This window comes from Hyaena hyaena, unplaced genomic scaffold (genome assembly GCF_003009895.1).
Source record: "Hyaena hyaena isolate Hyena2069 unplaced genomic scaffold, ASM300989v1 scaffold_467, whole genome shotgun sequence".
Taxonomy (NCBI): Eukaryota; Metazoa; Chordata; class Mammalia; order Carnivora; family Hyaenidae; genus Hyaena; species Hyaena hyaena.
The window spans coordinates 53,003-72,376 of NW_024081100.1; the positions used below are offsets into that span (position 1 = coordinate 53,003).

Below are 19,374 nucleotides of genomic sequence, written 5' to 3' on the forward strand. Positions count from 1 at the left end.
CTCTATTAATTGATCGACAGTGGTAGATTTTGAGGTAGGTTAATATACTTAGGATTGTTTTTCCACTCAGTTGGAAGAAACAGACTAATGGGAAGGGAAATGTGTTTCATTTCTAATGTCAAGGACTCAAATCTGAAGATCCTCAGAAAACACACATCACTTGATTATAAGAGAAATTTAAGGGTATTTCAAATCAGACACAGGTTTGGAAACAAATAGTAACATGCACTTGAAATACAGAGGCAGACAGCAGTTTGCCTAAATTGGCAAGGGTAGAACAGATACTAGGGGTGAAGGAGGAAAATGAGGAAAAGCAAATTGGCTCAGGAAGGATAATTGAAAACTGCCATCAGCTTTGTGCATTCCTGAAAAAGTTCATGTAATAAAAATTCTATAACCATTTTGTTGCTGGCTTCCATTGTAATTTTGAGTCCATGAGAGAAATCAAAGGCTTCCATGATATGAATCACGTTTCCATCCATTCATTCAATCAACTAACATTTACTGAGGACTCTGTGTCTGCCACTTAGTTGGGTACCACAGAGACAAAGGTAAATAAATTACATTCTCTGTGCTCAAGGGCCTTAATCTATTCTTGACGGAAGCTTATCAAGTAAAAGAGGTGACAAATGGTTTGGAAAAAGAACTCTTGGAGAAAATAACAACAAAAACATTTCTTGAGCCCTTAATGTTGTACTGGGCCATATGCTAAGTACATTCTAATTTAATCCTCATTGACTCCATGAGATAGTGTTATCCCCATTTTATGGATCAGGAAACAGTTTTAAAGAAGTTAAGTTAGGCTAGCCATACCACTGAGGAAGGAATTAGGAATTCTCATATTAAGAATATTAGGAATTAGGAATTCTAATAGTCTTCCTTATTCTGGAATCTTCTCTACATTTTGATCTTCAGCCCAGGGCATGGAAGAAACGTTACTCAGTATACAGTCAACACAAGAGATCATTTCATAAGAATTTAAGTTCATACATATTTGAAGTATATTAAAAGAATTATTCTCATTTCATCAGAGTTCTCACTGAAACCACTCAACACAAATGATAAAGGAGCCAGAGTGGTTACCTCTGCTTCAAGGGTTTCACGTAACTCAACAGAGGAGTCACAATAGAATTGCTTTTTACACAGAGTCCTTTAGTAACAAAAACAATCACTGTTGTGTTTTTTTTTTTTAATATTCCACTGCTGTCCTGAAATACCATAATACTGTTATTAATTTGCTGGCTAGCTTTTAAATAAAAACTAGTGAGGGGCACCTGGGTGGTTCAGTCGGTTAAGCGTTGACTTCAGTTCAGGTCATGATTTCATAGTCCGTAGGTTCGAGCCCCACGTCAGGCTCTTTGCTGACAGCTCAGAGCCTGGTGCCTGCTTCAGATTCTGTGTCTCCCTCTCTCTGCCCCTCCCCTGCTTGATCTCTGTCTCTGTCTCTCAAAATAAAATAAAGACATAAAATTTTTTTTTAATAAATAAAAACTAGTGATTATTTAATACATACTAAGTTAGAAAAAATATTACATTGGTAATCTGATTCAGTAGTATGTCTACTTCCACAGTCCCCTGAAAGCACAACAAGCCGAGCTCCTTGTACAGTGGCCCAGGCAACACACAGATACACAAGATACTGAAATGTGGGAGATGCTTCACTGCCATAAAAATAGTAGTTGTATACAATCAAAAACACAATTCAATGGAAACTACTCAAAGAAGTTGACTTTTACATCCCTTCTAACTGATGGGTAAAAAGTTAACTGTCCCAGCCTAGATGTACTTCATAAAAAATTATTCCCACCGTTTCCATCAAAAATTGTTAAAATTCAAAGAATAAAACTTCTGGGGTGCCTAGGTGGGCAGAGAGAGACGGAGACACAGAATCCAAAGCAGGCTCCAGGCTGTGAGCTGTCAGCCTCCGATGCAGGGCTCGAACTCATGAACCATGAGATCATGACCTGAGCCAAAGTGGGATGCTTAACTGATTGAGTCCCCCGGGGAACCCCAAAAGATAGTTTTAAATGTAGTGCTTGAATCAAAACTTATTTCTATTCCTAGAACAGCTTGCACAGAGTACAGGCACTGAATGAAACTCCTCTAAAGAAAAACCACCACTCTATTACCCAACTGCCATTGCATTTAATTGGTAACAAAAATCACCTGAGTACAGTTCCAAGCCATAAAGGACACTGGAATTGCCAGAGCTGGCCTCAGGCCAGTCAAGAGATAGCAACCCCACTCCATGCACCCTTAGCCTCTCCCCCTGCCTCTCATTTCATAATGTATAATGCAAGCTTTCTTCTCAGCCATCAGTTTACCAGAGAGCTTCTGGACGCAACTCCGTCAGTCACAAAAGAAACAGGAAGATGAACAAGGTGGAACATCAGGGCACATCGCATCTGCAACACTGTGCCTTGGCTCCTCAGCTCCAGGACCCTCCTCTCCTCTCCCCCTTCCTCATGGCCACACCAAAGGCTTTGCTAGGAGACTTACAATCTCTTCTACCCTTTCCCTTCCTCTAAGCTCCCTTCTGGTCCTGGTTCCTTCCTCGGTTTAGCGGACACCTGAGCGACCCCCAGCAGGATTCCTGCAACCTGGTCGGTCCCACAGCCTGGCTCTTTCTCGGCTCCACCTCGAGAGGTGAGTGCTCCTCCTACCAAAATATCACAACCATGCCAACAGCTGTCACCACGTTCTCCTGGCCTCCAACCCACAAACTGCACTTAACTCTAAAACAATCTGCCCGGGGCACCCTAGTGACCCAGTTAAGTGTCATCTCTTGATTTCAGCTTGGGTCAGGATCTCACAGTTTGTGAATTCAAGCCCCAAGTCAGACTCTGTGCTGGCAGTGCGGAGCCTGCTTAGGATTCTCCCCTACCCCTCTCTACTCCTCCCCAGCTGTGCTGTGTGTGTGTCTCAAAATATATAAAAAAAATAAGACTGCAACTCCTGTGAGCCTATCTTAAAAAACTAAACTAAAATAAATAAAGCAGTCTGCCCGCTTATGCTTGCTAGGCTTCCTCCCTCTGTGTGGCCATACAGCATAAAGTCTGAGAGGCTGGCTCCAGTGTCAAAAAAAAGCCTGGATCCCTGGTGCACAACCTGACACCTTTGGCAAGTCACTTAACCTCTTCAAAACTGTTTCCTGGTCCACAGAATGGGGCTAACAGTGACTATCCCATGGGGCCCCCGTGAGGACTAAATGAGAATGTACTTACTATAGGGCCCAGTACAATAGTGAAGGCTCAATAAATGATTTTGCTGGTATTTTCTCCAATAGTTATTTTTCTCCCAAACTTTTTACCACCGATCTTAAAATCACCCTCTATACAGGGCATCCCCTTAACCATCAGCAATTAAGTTTACTTCCTACTTACCGAGAAAGTAGGGGCCAGCTTGAACCATCTGAATTCCCTGCCAACCTCCTAAGAGGTTCTCTCTCTACCCACCCCTCTGTAAGTCTTTCCCACTTGTCTCAAGCCTAAACCCTCCACAGGACCCTCTGGCCCTGCGTGCCCAGACCCCGCCCTATCAATCACTCTCTAGCTCTGAGACCTCTAGGCCCTGCCTGTCTCCTTTCCAAGATTCCCCTTTAACCCAGAAATGTGTTTACATTTCTCCAAACAAAAGCTGCCCACACACACACTCTCTCTCTCCCTCCCTCTCCTACAAATGCTGCGTTCTCTTCTTTCCTCCTTAGCCCAACTTCTAGAGAGCACTGTCCACACATGGTCTCTTCTTCCTCACCTCCTGCTCACTCTTCACCCACACAGATATCAGTTCTGCCCCCACGTCCATCCTCAGCTCCCCAAACACCACTATCACAAGCCTCCCAAGACCTTCCCAGTTGTCAGACACAGGGGACACTTCTTGGTCCTCCTTCTGGACCTCTCTGCTACATCTGACACTACTTCCCACGTATTCCCTGCTTCCCTCTGGTCTTCTCTGGGCTTTTCCCTCCTGCACTGTCTGGGCATTGTTTCCCCTCACAGCTCAGTGGACGGCTCCTCCTCGGCCTGCCCTTCGGCTCCCTGGCTGTCCTGGGCGGTCTCATCAACCCTGTAGTTCTGACTACCACATTGTACCCAGCCACCAACAGATCTACTCCCTTCATGCTGGCATCTCCCTCAAATTGCAGATCTGCACACCTAACTGCAGGCTGAATGTGTCCGTAGGCCTCGCAAAATCTACACGGCAAAAACCCACTACCCACCACTGTTCCCAACCTGCACAAATGGTTCCTGAAGCCATTCATACACCCATGCCAGACCCTGGAATTAACCGAGACTTTCCCCTCTCTTCACCACAAGAAACACTTACTGAGCAGAACCAAAGAGCAGGTAATAAAGCTGACTGGACGGAAGGACAATTGAAATGAACCTTTAACAAGCAGAACTGAATGGGTAGAAACAGGGACAGTGGCCTTCCCAGGGGTATGTGGGTGCTCACACATCCACCACATGAGGGTATTCAGGAATAGAAGGTAGATTTAGTTTTTGTAATTTTTATTTATTTTGAGAGAGAGACAGAATGAGAGGGAGAGGGGGAGAGAGAGGTGAGAAAGGATCCAAAGTGGGTTCTGTGCTGAATTGGGGCTCAATCTCTCACAAACCATAAGATCATGACCTGAGCCAAAATGAAGCTTAATAGACTGAGCCACCCAGGTGCCCCAGAAGGTAGATTTAAGTAAAGAATGAGCAGACATGTGGAAGACAGGCTAAAAAGACAGGTTAGGCCTAGTCATGAAGACTATGAAGTACTCACTGTTTTGACTCTATAACTTCTTTCCTTTCTAAAGGTTGACCCAGGTCAACCACAGAAATCCTGTCCCCTTGCCAACAATTCATTAGGAACAAACACCTGCCCAAGCCTAGCCAATAGGATGTGAGGCGAAGATTGAAAGAGGCATTTGTAGTAACTTCTTCCTTGTTACGAAAAGGGACTTTCTTCCTCTGGATATCCTCTGATGTGGCTGTGGTACCTGAGACTGCTACCCTCACCTGGCCACTAGTCTGAGAGTAAATACACCTCACGAGAGGACAGAAAAAATACAAGAAATGGTGATGGAGGCTTGACCACAAGGGACCTGTCCTACCTCTAGACCTTTAGATTATGTATTATTCCTTAATAGATCTCTTTATTGTTTAAAAATGGGGGGGGGAGATATAGGGATTGGTCACATGTAGAAAACACACGGGGACTAAGTTTTTTTAGTGTTTATTTATTTTGCAAGAGAGAAAGAGACCATGCAGGGAAGGGGGGCAGGAAGAGGAAGGGCAGAGAGACGGAGAGAGAAAATCCCAAGCAGGCTCTATGCTGTGAGCAGAGCCCAACATGGGGCCCAGTCTCACCAACTGTGAGATGAAGACCTGAGCTGAAATCAAAAGTGGGGCATTTAACCCACTGAGCCACCCAAGCACCCCAAAAACACAGGGTTAAAAACAGTTTAAAAGATACCTTTATTATAGGATTTCTCAGAATGTTAACATAATGCACAGTACATAGCTTCAAGAACTTAGTTTTTCAAATTTACGTGACAAAACAAGCCTCTCATCCTGCCTCTTGTTTTTGCAGTGTACCTAAAAGTATCCCCAAGAATTCAGTATTTATGGGTCATACTTTAGAAACTGATTTTTAGCAGAGCAGATGAGAAGAGTGGGTGACGGACTTATGATACAGTACAATGATGACAGCAATACAGGCACAGAAATGTGCTACATGAATTCAGAGGGATCACTGCCCTTCTGGGAGGTTCTCACTCAGAATGGCAGAAGGGTTTCACATCATGTGACAACTCTAGTAAATATTTACTGGTTGCCCGGAATACTATATTAAAAGGGATTCTGAGGCCTCATCCAGATTCAGCAGAAAAACAAAAACAGCCTTTCTCAATTAGAAATGATTATGAGCATAGAAGGGGCAGTTGGGACATCACTGTAGTTCACCCTGAGACTTCTAAAGTGACATCAATTCCTAAACAGATCCTAGTACCTTCCCAAAAAATTTCAAGTTTTTTTTTAAACCTTAATCAATTGAGTTTAATCTTTAATAATTAAAAGGGTAATAAAATGGTTAAGTGTATAGAACCCAGGGTAAGAGAGACCTGGGTTTTTCTGTTTTTTAATATTTATTTTGGGGAGAAAGAGAGACAGAGCACCAGCAGGGGAGGAGCGGAGAGAGAGGAAGACACAGAATCTGAAGCTGGCTCCAGGCTCTGAGCTGTCGGCACAGAGCCCAACATCCGGCTCGAACCCAGGAAGTGCAGGATCATGACCTGGGCTGAAATCGGGCACTTAACTGACTAAGCAACCCAGATGCTCCTAAAGAGACTGGGTTTAATTCTTAGTTCCTTCACTTGTTACGTGGCCTGGGTACATTATTCAGCTGCTCTAAACCTGAGTATTCCCCTCTGTAAAATGAGATGAACAGCCCTAGCTCACGTGGTAAATTACGTAATACATCCACCTGCATACAGTAAATACAATAAACATTAAGTTTAGTTACAGCAATTACTAAGGCATTCATTCCTTTTTTTAAAATTTTTTTAATGTTTTATTTATTTCTGAGAGAGAGAGAGAGAGAAGAGAGTGTGAACAGGAGAGGATCAGAGAGAGAGGGAGACAAAGAATCCGAATCTGTCCGCACAGAGCCCAACGTGGGGCTCGAACCCACAAACTGGGAGATCATGACCTGAGCCAAATTCAGACACTTAACAGACTGAGCCACCAAGGCATGAGGTCTAGAAATCTTAAGCAGGTTGCCCATAGTCACAGTTATTAGGGCAGAGCCATGATTCAAATTCAGAAGAGTGGCTCCAAAACCATTATCTTAATGCTCTATTAATTCCCAATTATTTGGTCAAAAAAGATTTATTGCTTACGTACTAAATCATGCTGTTAAAGATACAGGAGAGTTTCTACCTTTGTGGAGATCAAGACAGACACAGAATCACCCAAGGGAGTATAAAATTACAGCCACTGGTAGGTACAATGAGGAAAAGGTACATGGTGCCCGAAGAATACACATGGCAGAGAGGGAGACCTTCTGTGCACAAATGATGACTGAGGTCTGGGGAAGAAGTTAACTAGGTAAGGAGGCCGTGGGCTGCTCCAGGCTGAGGGAGCAATGTGCAAAGTCACCAGTGAGGGAGGGAGCATGGCCCTTTGAGAATGGAGTATGAGAATGAAGACAGACGAGGCTGAAGAGCTAGAAGAACAGGAAGCCACTAGAGGATTTTAATTACACATGTTGTTGAAGATGGATTGAATTAGGTTTTCATTTTTAAAATGCCAACAAGGTCAGGGTGCCTGGGTGACTCAGTCGGTTAAGGGTCTGACTTCAGCTCAGGTCATGATCTCACACTCTGTGAGTTCAAGCCCCGAGCTGGGCTCTGTGTTGACAGCTCAGAGCTTGGAGCCTGCCTCAGATTCTATGTCTCCCTCTCTCTCTGCCCCTCCCCTGCTCACACTCTCCCTTTCAAAAATAAAGATTAAAAATATTTTTTAAATAAAAAATAAATAAAATGCCAATGAGCAGGCAGAGAGAGGAGTTGAGAAGCTACTGCAGTCATCCTGGTGAGACATGACAGCAATTGGGACAAAGAAGGAGAGAGGGAAAGAAGTGGATGGGTGTAAGACACTCGAGAGGGAAGAAGGCAGGACCTGATGATGGACAGCATATGCAGAGTGAGAAGGAGATGTCCAGGGAACTCAAAGGCTTCTGGCCATGGGATCTGACTTTTGGAGGTGCTAGTAATGGACATAAAGGGCAACGGAAGAGGGATGGGGACACTCGGACTAGCTGAATTTCAGGCACCACAAATGCCAAGTGGAAATGTCAAGTCAAGCAGTTGAATAAATGAGTCTGAGGCCCAAAAAAAGAGAAGACTAAATCTCTAATCCTGAGTGTAGTTATTACAGGGGCTCAAGGATGAGACTGTCTAAGAGTGAGATAATAAAAACGAGACCTCGAAAACAACCGTAATTCAAATCTGGAAAACAAAGCAACTTCCTGAGTTTATCTACAGATTATTATAAACTCAGAAAGGTTTAATGAAACACGAAAAAAAAATCAGAAGGAAAAAGAGGAGATTAGATGTGTCTCAGAAAGCACAGTGAAATTTCTGCAATACTTAAGATGTTAATATGTCTAACAAGTTGGCAAAGCCTACTTGCGGCCCTCAGGTACCTATTTTAAGAGCTGACTTGCACAGGGTAATGAGACCTTTTGGGAGGTGGCTTATAGCTATGGGCTCAAAGCTAGAGACAGAAAGCTTTGGAGCTAGGAAAGAAAACTCTGGCTGCTCCTGGCAAGGTGGACAAAAGGGAGGGGCTGTCTTCACAGGAAATGCAAACAGCAGCTTAAGTTCCTCAGCTTCTATAACAAAGTGCAAAAAATTTTGAGAAGCATATCCTAGAGAAACAGGGCTACACTTCAGCTGCTATGAAGTACATGATGTGGCTTTGGCTCAGAGGGAAGAAAAAAAAAAAAGGACTAAGCACCCCTGGATATCCAGCTTTGGGGGATTGAGACCCTAGTAGCTCAACAAGGAATGTGCTTTTTCACAGACTGACAGTGGTGATGGCAGAGAAGCTCCTCTCAAATGCTTTGCAGGCACCAGGAATGGAGGGATATAAATGAGCTTATTCACAAATACAGAAGATACTGCCTATGGCCTCTAAAATCTGGGGGAGGGGCAGCTAGGGACACTGCAGACCAAGGTCCTGCATGGACAGGCAGGAGACAACACCTCTAAAATTTTAGCTCCTGCCATTAATATAAAGTCACTTATACATACAGATGGCTGAGAACTACAGAAATCCAGGTTACTTTAGAAGTAAGTATTTGTAGGGGCACCTGGTCAGTTAAGCATCCTACTCTTGGCTTCGGCTCAGGTCATGATCTCGCAGTTCCGTGGGTTCAAGCTTCACGTCTGGCTCTGTGCTGGCAGCATGGAGCCTGTGTGGGATTCTTTTTTTTCTCTCTCTCTCTCTCCCTCTGTCTCTGCCTCCTTCCCACTCGCATGGTCTCCCTCTCTCTCTCTCAAATAAAAACATTAAAAAATTATTTAAAAAAAAAAGAAGTATTCGTAAAATCTTAACTAATCTTCCAAGAGCTGTATTCTACACTAAAACTGAAAGCTTACTAAATAGATTCCAGTGGCCTAAACAAGTTCATGTTTCTTACCCTAAACATGCACAATTCATTCCTTTTCCTCCTTGGCGTCAGAGGCATTTTATCTGGAGTTACCATACTCATTTTTCTTCACATCCAGCTTGTGGCTATTCAGACATGGAAACCCCAGGCTGGCTGACACATGTACCAGGACTGGCCAGTGCCTGTAGTAACTGAGTAGTACAGGTCAGCCCCACGGGCAGAGCAGGCACGCCTCACACTCCTAACTGCATTCTCCCAAAGCAGAATCTGAGCTGGGAAACCCACGAAAATACAACCAAACCGGTTCACTGGGCTTTCTGGAAAGCTCCACTGTGTTTAGAGAAACTATACAAGCACACAGGACTGACACAGGATGTGAAAATGAGTAACTGGGTATAAGCCCTGGCTCTGGACTCAGGGTACCCAGGAAGAGCCCTTGAGCAAGGCTGTCCATCACTCCAATCATTCCCACTCATGCCCCTACCCCTAGTTTAGAAAGTGACCTAGGGGCGCCTGAGTGGCTCATTCGGTTAAGCATCCAACTTTCGCTCAGGTCATGAACTCAGTTTGCGGGTTTGAGCCCCAGATATGGCTCTGTGCTGACAGCTCAGAGCCTGGAGCCTGCTTCAGATTCTGTGTCTCCCTCACTCTCTGACCCTCCCCCACTCATTCTCTTTCTCTCTCTCTCTCTCTCTCTCTCTCTCTCAATAAAACATCTAAAAATTGTTTAAAAAAAGAAAAAAAGTGACCTAACAGTGAAGGGTAAAAAAAAATAAGTTCCAAGTTTGCATTTTTTTTCTTCCAAAAGCAAAGGTACAAATTTTTTTACACAAGTTTGTTTATATTTAAAGCCTTCTACAGACAATTTTCATTATTGAAGCCTGAGTCTTCAGTACCAAACCTGTTGAATCACCTTTTAGTACAATTGTGTGCACCATTCTGACTACAAGAACTCACATTTTCAGGAATCTGGGGGTACTCTCTACTCCCAAAACTATAAGGTTGGGAAATGAAACCTATGAGATTTTCAAGAAGGCAACATTCAATTATGAAAGTGACACCACAGCATGCTCCCAAAACAAAAGCAGCTTGAGATTCAGGAGAGCGAGAAATAAACCTCCCAGGAAATGACCAGAAGTTAGGCTCCAAGTAGCACATTCAAGCTTGGAAACAATTTATTTTGTGAACAGGGCGACCCTTTGTTTTGGGTCTGAATTTACTGTTTTGTTTGTTTATGGGAGGGGGTATAATGTGTTAGTGGGGGAGAGGGGATGAGGGAAGGAGGGAGGGGGGGAGAGAGAGAGGGAGAGGGAGAGGGAGAGAGAGAGAGAGAGAGAGAGAGAGAGAGAGAGAGGCTCCACGCTCAGGGCAGAGCCCAACATGGGGCTCGATCCCACGACCCTGAGATCATGACCTGGGCCGAAATCAAGAGTCAATGCCCAACTGACAGAGCCACCCAGGTGCCCCTGAATTTACTGATTACAAAGAATGTTAGGACACTCTGGAAAAGAATCTTAAACCTATCTGTAATGATAACTAGTGATATTTTACATCAAAGAAAAAGCTCACTCAAATTTATCACCTCTTGCCTCCATTCACACAGCTTAACTCTCACTTTTTACCACTGCATTTAACATGGTATTTCTCCTCCTGAGTTCATCCCAATCACTTTCCTTTTAACATCTGTAAAGCCCAGCACTGAGGTCATCACTCCTGTGCTCAGGAAATGTCAACGGCTGCCATGCCTACAGACTAAAATCCAGTTTTACTCTCGACTAAAGACTTCTACAACATGGCCCAAACTACCTTCCCAATCCTAGCTTCTGTGATTCATCTCTATATATACTCAGGGGCAACTCAAATCCTAAATGGTACATGTACTCTAGCAACAGTTTGCTTTGTTTACTTTTTGTATAAATTACAAAAATAAAAATTGTTTCCTGTAGAAAGTTCTGCTAAATTCAAATAAACTCTTCACTTCTTAGCGTTCGTGTTGTTTTTGAGGAGCATTAGTTTTATGTTCTAGGTTTAATCTTGTATCTTCCTACTTTGAAATTATCATTCATAAATAACTTATGTTTCCTAGCTTTAACGAGTAGTGCCTTCATAACGAAGATCTAAAAAATAACTGTCCTGGGGCACTTGGGTGGCTTAGCTGGTTAAGCATCCGGCTTCGACTCAGGTCACGATCTCACAGTTCGTGGGTTCAAGCCCCGTGTCCGGCTCTGTGCTGACAGCTAGCTCAGAGCCTGAAGCCTGCTTCAGATTCTGTGCCTCCCTCTCTCTGACCCTCCCCAGCTCACACTGTCTCTCTCTGAGAAATAAATTTTTAAAATGTTAAAAAAATAAAATTAAATAAAAAATTGTCTTATACATGTAATCACTGTTTTTGTATCAAGAGGTTATAGGTATCAAAAACTTCTCTCTTTGAATACATAGGTGTTTGCTGGTATATGCATAATGTATCTATAAGAATAAAGAACTATTAATAGAAACTGGCTACAGGGAAGAGAAAACTTCACTGTATACCCTTTCACGTGTTTTTTTAAAAAAATGTGAACGTTATCATCTGAATAAAAAATGAAATTTAAAAATTATGAATAGTGTGAATTTTAAGGAAAACCACCTTTATACCAGAGGGAGAGTCAGGGAGGACCCTGTGATTTAAGGGGTTCTCAAAAAGCCATCTTCCTCAGAAACATTTTTCACACTAGCCACCATGACTTAAGTCCCCTAGTTAAAACTTTAGTAAAAATTCTGAAAACACTAAGTATATTATACCATTACCCATTATCAAATTGAGGATTACTTTATCACATTAGCATAATAAAGAAAAGTCACAAAGAGGCTGTGTATGATCTCCCTAATTCCTGTTTCTTTTCCTTTTTCCCCTCAAGTAACTTAAGTTTGTTTTACTCAAAGAACTTTTGTATTCGTAAAAGAACTCATTTAGGAATTCTAGAAGTCCTACCCAAGCCAACTGGCACCATGGACTGCTGTGTGAATATTTTACTGTCTCTATAAACATCTGCCCTCCCATCCAGTCTTCTCTATCAGTCCAATCTACTCAGCATGGGAGCACAGGGACAGGGAGATGCTTGTTCATCTGTGAATCCTCCCCAACACTGAAAACATTGCCCTGCATATCCAGAAAGCCAGTTCCCAAGCTCTTAATGAGCTTACTGCAAGGCTCTGACCCCTCTCTAGGATGCTGGGGTTAAAATTTCAAATCTAAAAATGTCAGGAAGGGCAACTAGGTGGCTCAGCCTGTTAAGCGTCCAATTTCTGTCTTCGGTTCAGGTTATGATCTCACAGTTTGAGAGTTCGAGTCCAGCCTCAGGCTCTGTGCTGACAGCTTAGAGCCTGGAGCTTGCTTTGGATTCTGTCTTCCTCTCTCTGCCCCTCCCCCTCCTGCTCCCCCCTCTCTCTCCTCGCAAAAATAAACATTTAAAAAAAATTTTAATAAGAAAATAAAATTAAAAAATAAAAATGTCAGTAGGATACTTAAATGAGCTATCGTCTCAAACAATAACCCATTTACTCAGGTAAAACTTATCTACTGAGAGCCTACTATGTGCCTGGCACAGGCACTGAGCAACTAACTAGGCAAAAAGCGAATCTAACAAGATCATAATAGCAGCTATATAGCAGGTATTCAATAAATGCTTGTTATTAGATTTGATAAACCACTTGAACTTTTCTATCTGCCTGAACTTTGAAAAGCCTTTCATTAATGTTTTCTTCATATAGTAACGGATTTTGGTTTCCCACATGCTATTAAGCATTTCACTTTCGTGGATATTCTTTTATCAGCCTTCTGATCATCATTAATTGCTTATTTTTGAACTTACGGAACATATATCAAGAAACATCCAGTAAGTTACAGTGCAAAAGAGAAAAACCCATACTATATATGAATAACTGACAGTTACAAGCTATTCTCTTATCTTCCTATTGTCAAAATGTAAGAAATAATTTTCCTCTTTTCCATTATATAAAGACGTGCTTTGTATTGCTGGTCCAGTAAGGAAAATAAGTATTCTAAACTACTGATTCACTTTTGCCATATTTCTCTCTGTTGCCTTGGTTAGAGGAGGTGCTAAGGTCAAGTTAACTGCGGCCAGTGAATCTGAGGCTCTTGGTCCAGGTAAGTTAGCTGGCCTGGCCAAGACCAAACACAACCTTGGATCAGGAACACCATGCTATGACAGCTGCTCAGCCAAGCTGGGCTAAGTGTTAGTTACCCTAGGGACAGGCTAACCCCAGAGCACCACAGCTCCAGTGTACTGGCTGTAACAAAGTCCACGTTTTTCTAAAGTGGGGTCCAGATAGCAACTGTCAAGACTTTCCTGACCTTACAGAAAAGCTTCCTCACTACCTGAATATACCACTGGATATCATTTCTACCACAGTTGAAAATTGTTACTACTTTAATTAGTAACTCCTACCCAAATAAAATCCAAATTCTTGCACATAGGAGATGCCCAATAGGTACTACTACTGGATTAACTACTACTGGAGGGGGAAAGCATGAAGTAGTGAGAACAATTTTATCATCATCTGCCAACATTCCTTGCTAGGTACTGGTATAGCAAAAGGTGTCAATCATGGGCCCTAATCACATGGAGTTTACAGCCAGTAACTACACTGTTAGGCATGCAGAAGCCATTTTAAACACTCCCAGACACAAAAACCCCTTTTCATTTTTAGTTTCAGCTTTTTTAGCTGCCTACTTTTAATAATGTATCCATTTTTTTTCCTCTATAGGAGACCAAGAAGAAAACAAAGAGGAAAGAAGGACGGAAGGTCACCTAGAAGGATAGCATTTTAGAAGAATCTAAAATGTGTGAGAACAAATGAGGATTCTTCCCTTCATGCTGAATCAAAATCTCTGTAGTAATGTAGTCACTGTATCTTAAAGAGGCACCATTTGGTTCCCTACTAAACAGCCTCCCCCTCCACATATGTTAGATGACCTGTGTGGTCCAACTGCTACCCAGACAGAACTGACAGATATTTTATACTACACCACATGCTTATGCTTCCATTCATAAAGAAGTGAGCATTAAAAAAAAAGAAAGAAAGAAAACTTAAACACGAATTAGAAACACAACACAACTGAAGACTTGAGTAAATAGCACCAGTACTGTTAAAAAGTATGTAAAATTTTATGTGAAAATCTGCATTTCAATTACAATACAGAGCTTAGAAAGTAAAGTTTCTAATGTACTTACTTTCTCATGAAAGACTATTAGAAGAATCCAAGTTCAAAAAAAATGACCAATAATCTACTTTCCTTAAATTATACTTCACTTCTAGTACCTGCAATCTTCAGGATTACATATGCTGCTTTGTTCTCTGTCACCTTTAAAATACTATTTTCTCGGGGCGCCTGGGTGGCTTAGTCGGTTAAGCATCCGACTTTCGCTTAGGTCATGATCTCGCGGTTCGTGGGTTCGAGCCCCGCGTCGGGCTCTGTGCTGACTGCCAGCTCAGAGCCTGGAGCCTGTTTCAGTCTGTGACTCCCTCTCTCTCTGACCCTCCCCTGCTCACGCTGTCTCTCTCTCTCTCTCTCTCCTAGAAATAAATAAAACATTAAAAAACTTAAAAAAATAAAAATAAAAAAATAAAATAAAATACTATTCTCTCAGGGCACCTGGGTGGTTCAGTTAAGCGTCCCACTTCGGTTCAGGTCATGATTGCACAGTTCATGAGTTCGAGCCTCACGCTGAGCTCTGTGCTGACAGCTCAGAGCCTGGAACCTGCTTCAGACTCTCTCCCTCTCTCCTCATCTCTCCCCACCTCAAGCTCGGTCTCTCTCAAAAATAAACATTAAAAAAATAAAATACCATCTACTAATTCCTCTACTAAACCATCTTTCTGGATGCTAATCCAAGTTTTATCTATCCAGAAATATGAATGAGTTGGGAGGTTTGGGAAACGTATTTTCCAGGAAACAGGATGACATCTAACCCACAACATGCAGCTTCTAGGCCTTCAGAGGCCGAACGCAGTACTACAGGGTTTTGACCCTGACCTTACCATCTCAACTTCCTGCTCCCACTTACTAGGCACTCTTAATCACTTAACTCTTATTTTTTGTTTCAAAAGCATTTATCACTAACAAAAAATGTCTCTTTTGTTATCTGATCTCCCATAAGACTATAATCTCCAGAGAGTAGGGCTTTTATGTGTCTCATTGATTCAATCCCAGCTTTCAGAATAATACCTGGCTCATACAAAACACACAGTCGGGTGGCCTGGGTGGCTCGGTTGGTTGAGCTTCCAACTTCAACTCAGGTCATGATCTCAGGGTTTGTGAGTTGCAGCCCCGGGAATTAAGCTCACTGCTGTCAGCACAGAGCCAGCTTCAAATCCTCTGTTCCCTTCTCTCTCTATGCCCCTCCCATGCTCATGCTTTCTCAAACATAAGTAAAACATTAAAAAAACAAACTCGATAAACACACACGTAATCATAATTTCTTACAATACTCAAAAGAACTGGAACATCATTTATAAAACAATAAGCCAACTAGTAAAATCTTTGGGTCCTTATTTTTCTATCATTGTAGAGAAAAATCACAAGAAAACATGTATCTGCTTACCAACTCTTGCTAAATTAGATACCAAAAAAATGGATAGTTAAATGAAGGTTTTTAAAGGAAATATTACTAATTTTTTTAGAATACCAGAGAAACAGAAGTTCCTATTCCTTCATATACTGAATTCCTGATGGATTTACAGAGTGAGGATGCCTAGGGGTGCCTGAGTGGCTCAGTTGGTTGAAGGTTCAACTTCAGCTCAGGTCATGATCTCACAGTTCATGGGTTCGAGCCCCACGTCAGGCTCTGTACTGACAGCTAGCTCAGAGCCTGGAGTGTTTTGGATTCTGCATCTCCCTCTCTCTCTCTGACCCTCCCCTGCTCATGCTGTCTCTTCTTTCTCCCTCAGAAACAAACAAAACATTAAAAAAAATTTTTACAGAGTGAGGATGCCTGACTTCCTTACCTACAATCCTCCAGCCATTATCTCAGGGCTACATTCCGAACCGACAGACTCAGGATAGGGTAATTTTGGTGAACAGTGGGATGATTTTTACAAAAGAGTAAGCAGATCATATCGTAAGCAAATATAAAACCCAGGGGGCAATGATTCCTCTAACAAATACCTTTATGAAGTTGAACCACTGCCATTTCCCTTACCCCAACATGCTCGGGCAATTTCTGTTTCATGACACTATCAGTCAAGCAGCAAGTGCCAAATTATGTTGTGTATTGATCTGTTGTGATTTCAAGTCCATATGGTCTTGAATTAAGTGAAGCTGTTTTGATCTAATTTGAGGAACCATGTCAAGATGGTATCTGCTGACCTGTTGTGCTACTGAGTGCTTTTCCATATGAATATTTGGAGGAGTAAGTATGATGTAATGGGCTTTAAATACCGGCAGTTTGTGTGGACCTACCCAGAGTGTTCAGTCTGGGCAAGGCTCCTCTTTGCTGATCTACACAGCTCTCTGAAGATCTTGACACACTTGCTCCCGCTGAGGTCAGGCAAACTCTTGGTCAGCAGGGGTGTTAAACCATACAGCAGTCTTGGAAGGGAAGGGACATCTGCTCCTGCCCTGGTGAGCGATTTCTCATGGGCACTGGTGCAGGCTGTGTACCTGTCCCCAAAGTACTAACCTACAGAGCAGCCAGCCTTGCCTATGTCCAATGCCAAGGCACCGTCCACTAGCTACATGTCCCAACAGCTATTACCCAACTTTTGGTTGAAAGGCTTACTCTACCAAGAACCATCTCCTAGGGAGACACACCTCAAATAAATCTGGACTCCACTGCCTGAATCAAAAGTATAATTCACCTATCATGGGTTTGCAGAGAATGTTATTTCCTCACCGGATTACTGAGAGACATTATCCTGTAACCTATGGCTTATGAAATATGTTATAATTCCCGTAGTAAACCCGTGTTAAATGCATTATTGGCAGAAACAAATCTCAGACTCGGCATAATGTGCCCCGAACAAAACAAGCTACCACAGAATCAAGTTTCATTTAAAGGGTTACGTATGAGAGGAAGGCTGGGAGGCTGAGCAAGTAGCGGTTTGGCACTGAGAGCTTATTTAAAACACTCATTTCCTAGATTTCCTAACCACGGCCCTGCTATCCCACCCCTCCCTGAGGATACCTTTGCTTTTGTTGCAAACTGAAGTGGTAGGTGACGTCCCCTTTCAAAATCACAGAAACTAGCTGGGGCTGCGTTACTTATCAACATGGTGGAAGACTGGATGCCGCGGTAAGAAGTGTACGCGGCCTGGGGTGAGAGAGGTCCCGGCTAAGCCAAGCTGCCTCTCGGAGCAAGTTTCCGCATCTGCGAAAGGTCATAAAGTTACCTCTCCCAGAAAACGGCTAGAAGCGGCAAATACCATGACCCGCACAGGGCGCAGCGCGTGCGTACCGTGGGTGCTCCCCTCGCCAACCGCAGAGCAACATCCGAGATTTGGATTCTCCGGCTATCAAGGTGTGGTGCCTGAGCACGGCTGTGGAGCAACCACACAGCCGAACAGCGTGCACCTCGGCGAGCATCCCGCAAGCCCGGAGGCGCCCGGAGGCGCCCGGAGCCCCCCCCCCCCACGCGGGCCAAGGGAACGCTCGCAGCTACCCGCCGGGCAGACCATCCCCGGCGCCGTCTCTCTCCTGGAGCCCGGGCGGAGGGGGCCGGCCACGCCGCTGCCACCCGGGCTCCGAGAAGGGGCGGCGGGCGCCGGAAGCGGGGAGGGCCCGGCCGAGGCCCCGAGCGCGCGAGGCAGCGGGGAGACCAGTACTTACTCCCGGCCCGCGGTGGGCGGCCGCGGCCAGCCGTCTCCAGGCGGCGACGAAGTCGGGCAGCCGGGCTCGCCGGCTCCGGCAGACGAGGGAGAAGAGAGTCCCCAGGAGGAAGGCGGCCGCCGCGCAGCCCAGGCACAGGCTGAGCCGGAGCAGGACGGTGCACGGCCCCGCGCCTCCGGCCGCCTGCCAGCAACCGGGCCCCAGGCAGGAGAGGCACACGGAGGCGAGTGCGGCCACGGCCACGGGCACTCGCCAGTTCCAGCCTCCAGGGCTCCCCGGCGCCGCCGCGTCTTCCCGGGCGTCCGGCCGCCGCTCGCCCGGGGCGCCCTGGGCGCCCAGGGCTGGGCGGCCGCCGGTGGCCGCGGCCGGCGCGAGGCTGAGGCCGGCGCCGCTGCTGTCGGTGGCATCGGGGTGCATGCTGCTTCCTGTGCCGCTAAGGACAGGCACATCTCCTGCCCTGCTGTCCCCCGGCGCTGCCCTGGACGGTGGCCTCAGCGCGGCGCCCCCTCCCCTCGCCGCTCCCGCCGCCGCCGCTCCTGAGGCACCGGCAGTCCGCGCTCATGCCCTCGCCGGCGGCCCACCGAGGGAACGGGCCCAACAGACGCCGCCGAGCTCCTCGCAGCGACCCCTCAGCGCCGCCAGCCGGCGCCGGCCCCGCAGCCGTCCGCCCGGGCGCGCCCAGGTGGCCGGACCGCGTTGTGACTTCAGCTGGCGAAGCCCGAGGCGGAGTCGGGGCGGGGGCGGCCCGGAGGTGCTTGTCTGGCGGGGGGCGGAGAGCGACCGCGGCCCGCTGAGTGACAGGTGGGAGGTGCCCGGCCGCGCCCGGCCCCTGCCGCCCACCCGCGGCGCGGGGGGCGGGGTCAGACCGCGGCTGCCCCCCAAAGGGAGGGGGCGCGGCCAATCGCCGGGAAAACTGCTGGGTCCCTGCGCGCCTCCTCCCCTCCCCTCCCCCAGGGTACCGTCTGTGGATGGAAAATTTTGCTGCAGGTGTCAGAAGCACTCGTAATTCTCCGGCTCAGGTGATCCCTTAATCCTCACTCTCCGCTCTTCACTGACCATGTTTAGGGCTCCGCAAATGTCTGCCTTGTTTTCACCTGCTGTTTAGAATCAATGGGCAACCATTCCTAACCCTCACTTTTAACACAGTTTCTCTCAGCGACCTTCCTCTTTCCACCCAGCCGCCTCAGGGAAGGGATCGACGAAGGTGGAAGAGTAACGAAGCCTGCAATTGCTAGTTATGGAAAGGCCCAGAGAAGTCGGCCGAGCGCCAGAGTGTACACAGCTGCCATAATCACTTTGGCTCGAAGTCCCTATATTTTTGTTACCAGAGATTCAGTACAAATGTTATTACCCACGCAAGTGAAAGTGGTCCAAATCAGTTTTAG

General features: G+C 45.3%; 1 protein-coding gene across 1 annotated transcript in view; it reads right to left on the reverse strand.

The window, feature by feature from the left end:
- LOC120246380 overlaps positions 1–18,467 on the reverse strand; it is a gene marked incomplete at its 3' end in the record, with an annotated part of 69,720 nt that extends 51,253 nt beyond the window's left edge. Inside the window, exon 1 of the mRNA XM_039253858.1 lies at positions 17,990–18,467. Within this exon, the coding sequence (XP_039109789.1) occupies positions 17,990–18,406 (417 nt within the window). The remainder of the gene's footprint in view (positions 1–17,989) is intronic.
- Positions 18,468–19,374: the final 907 nt, after the last annotated feature.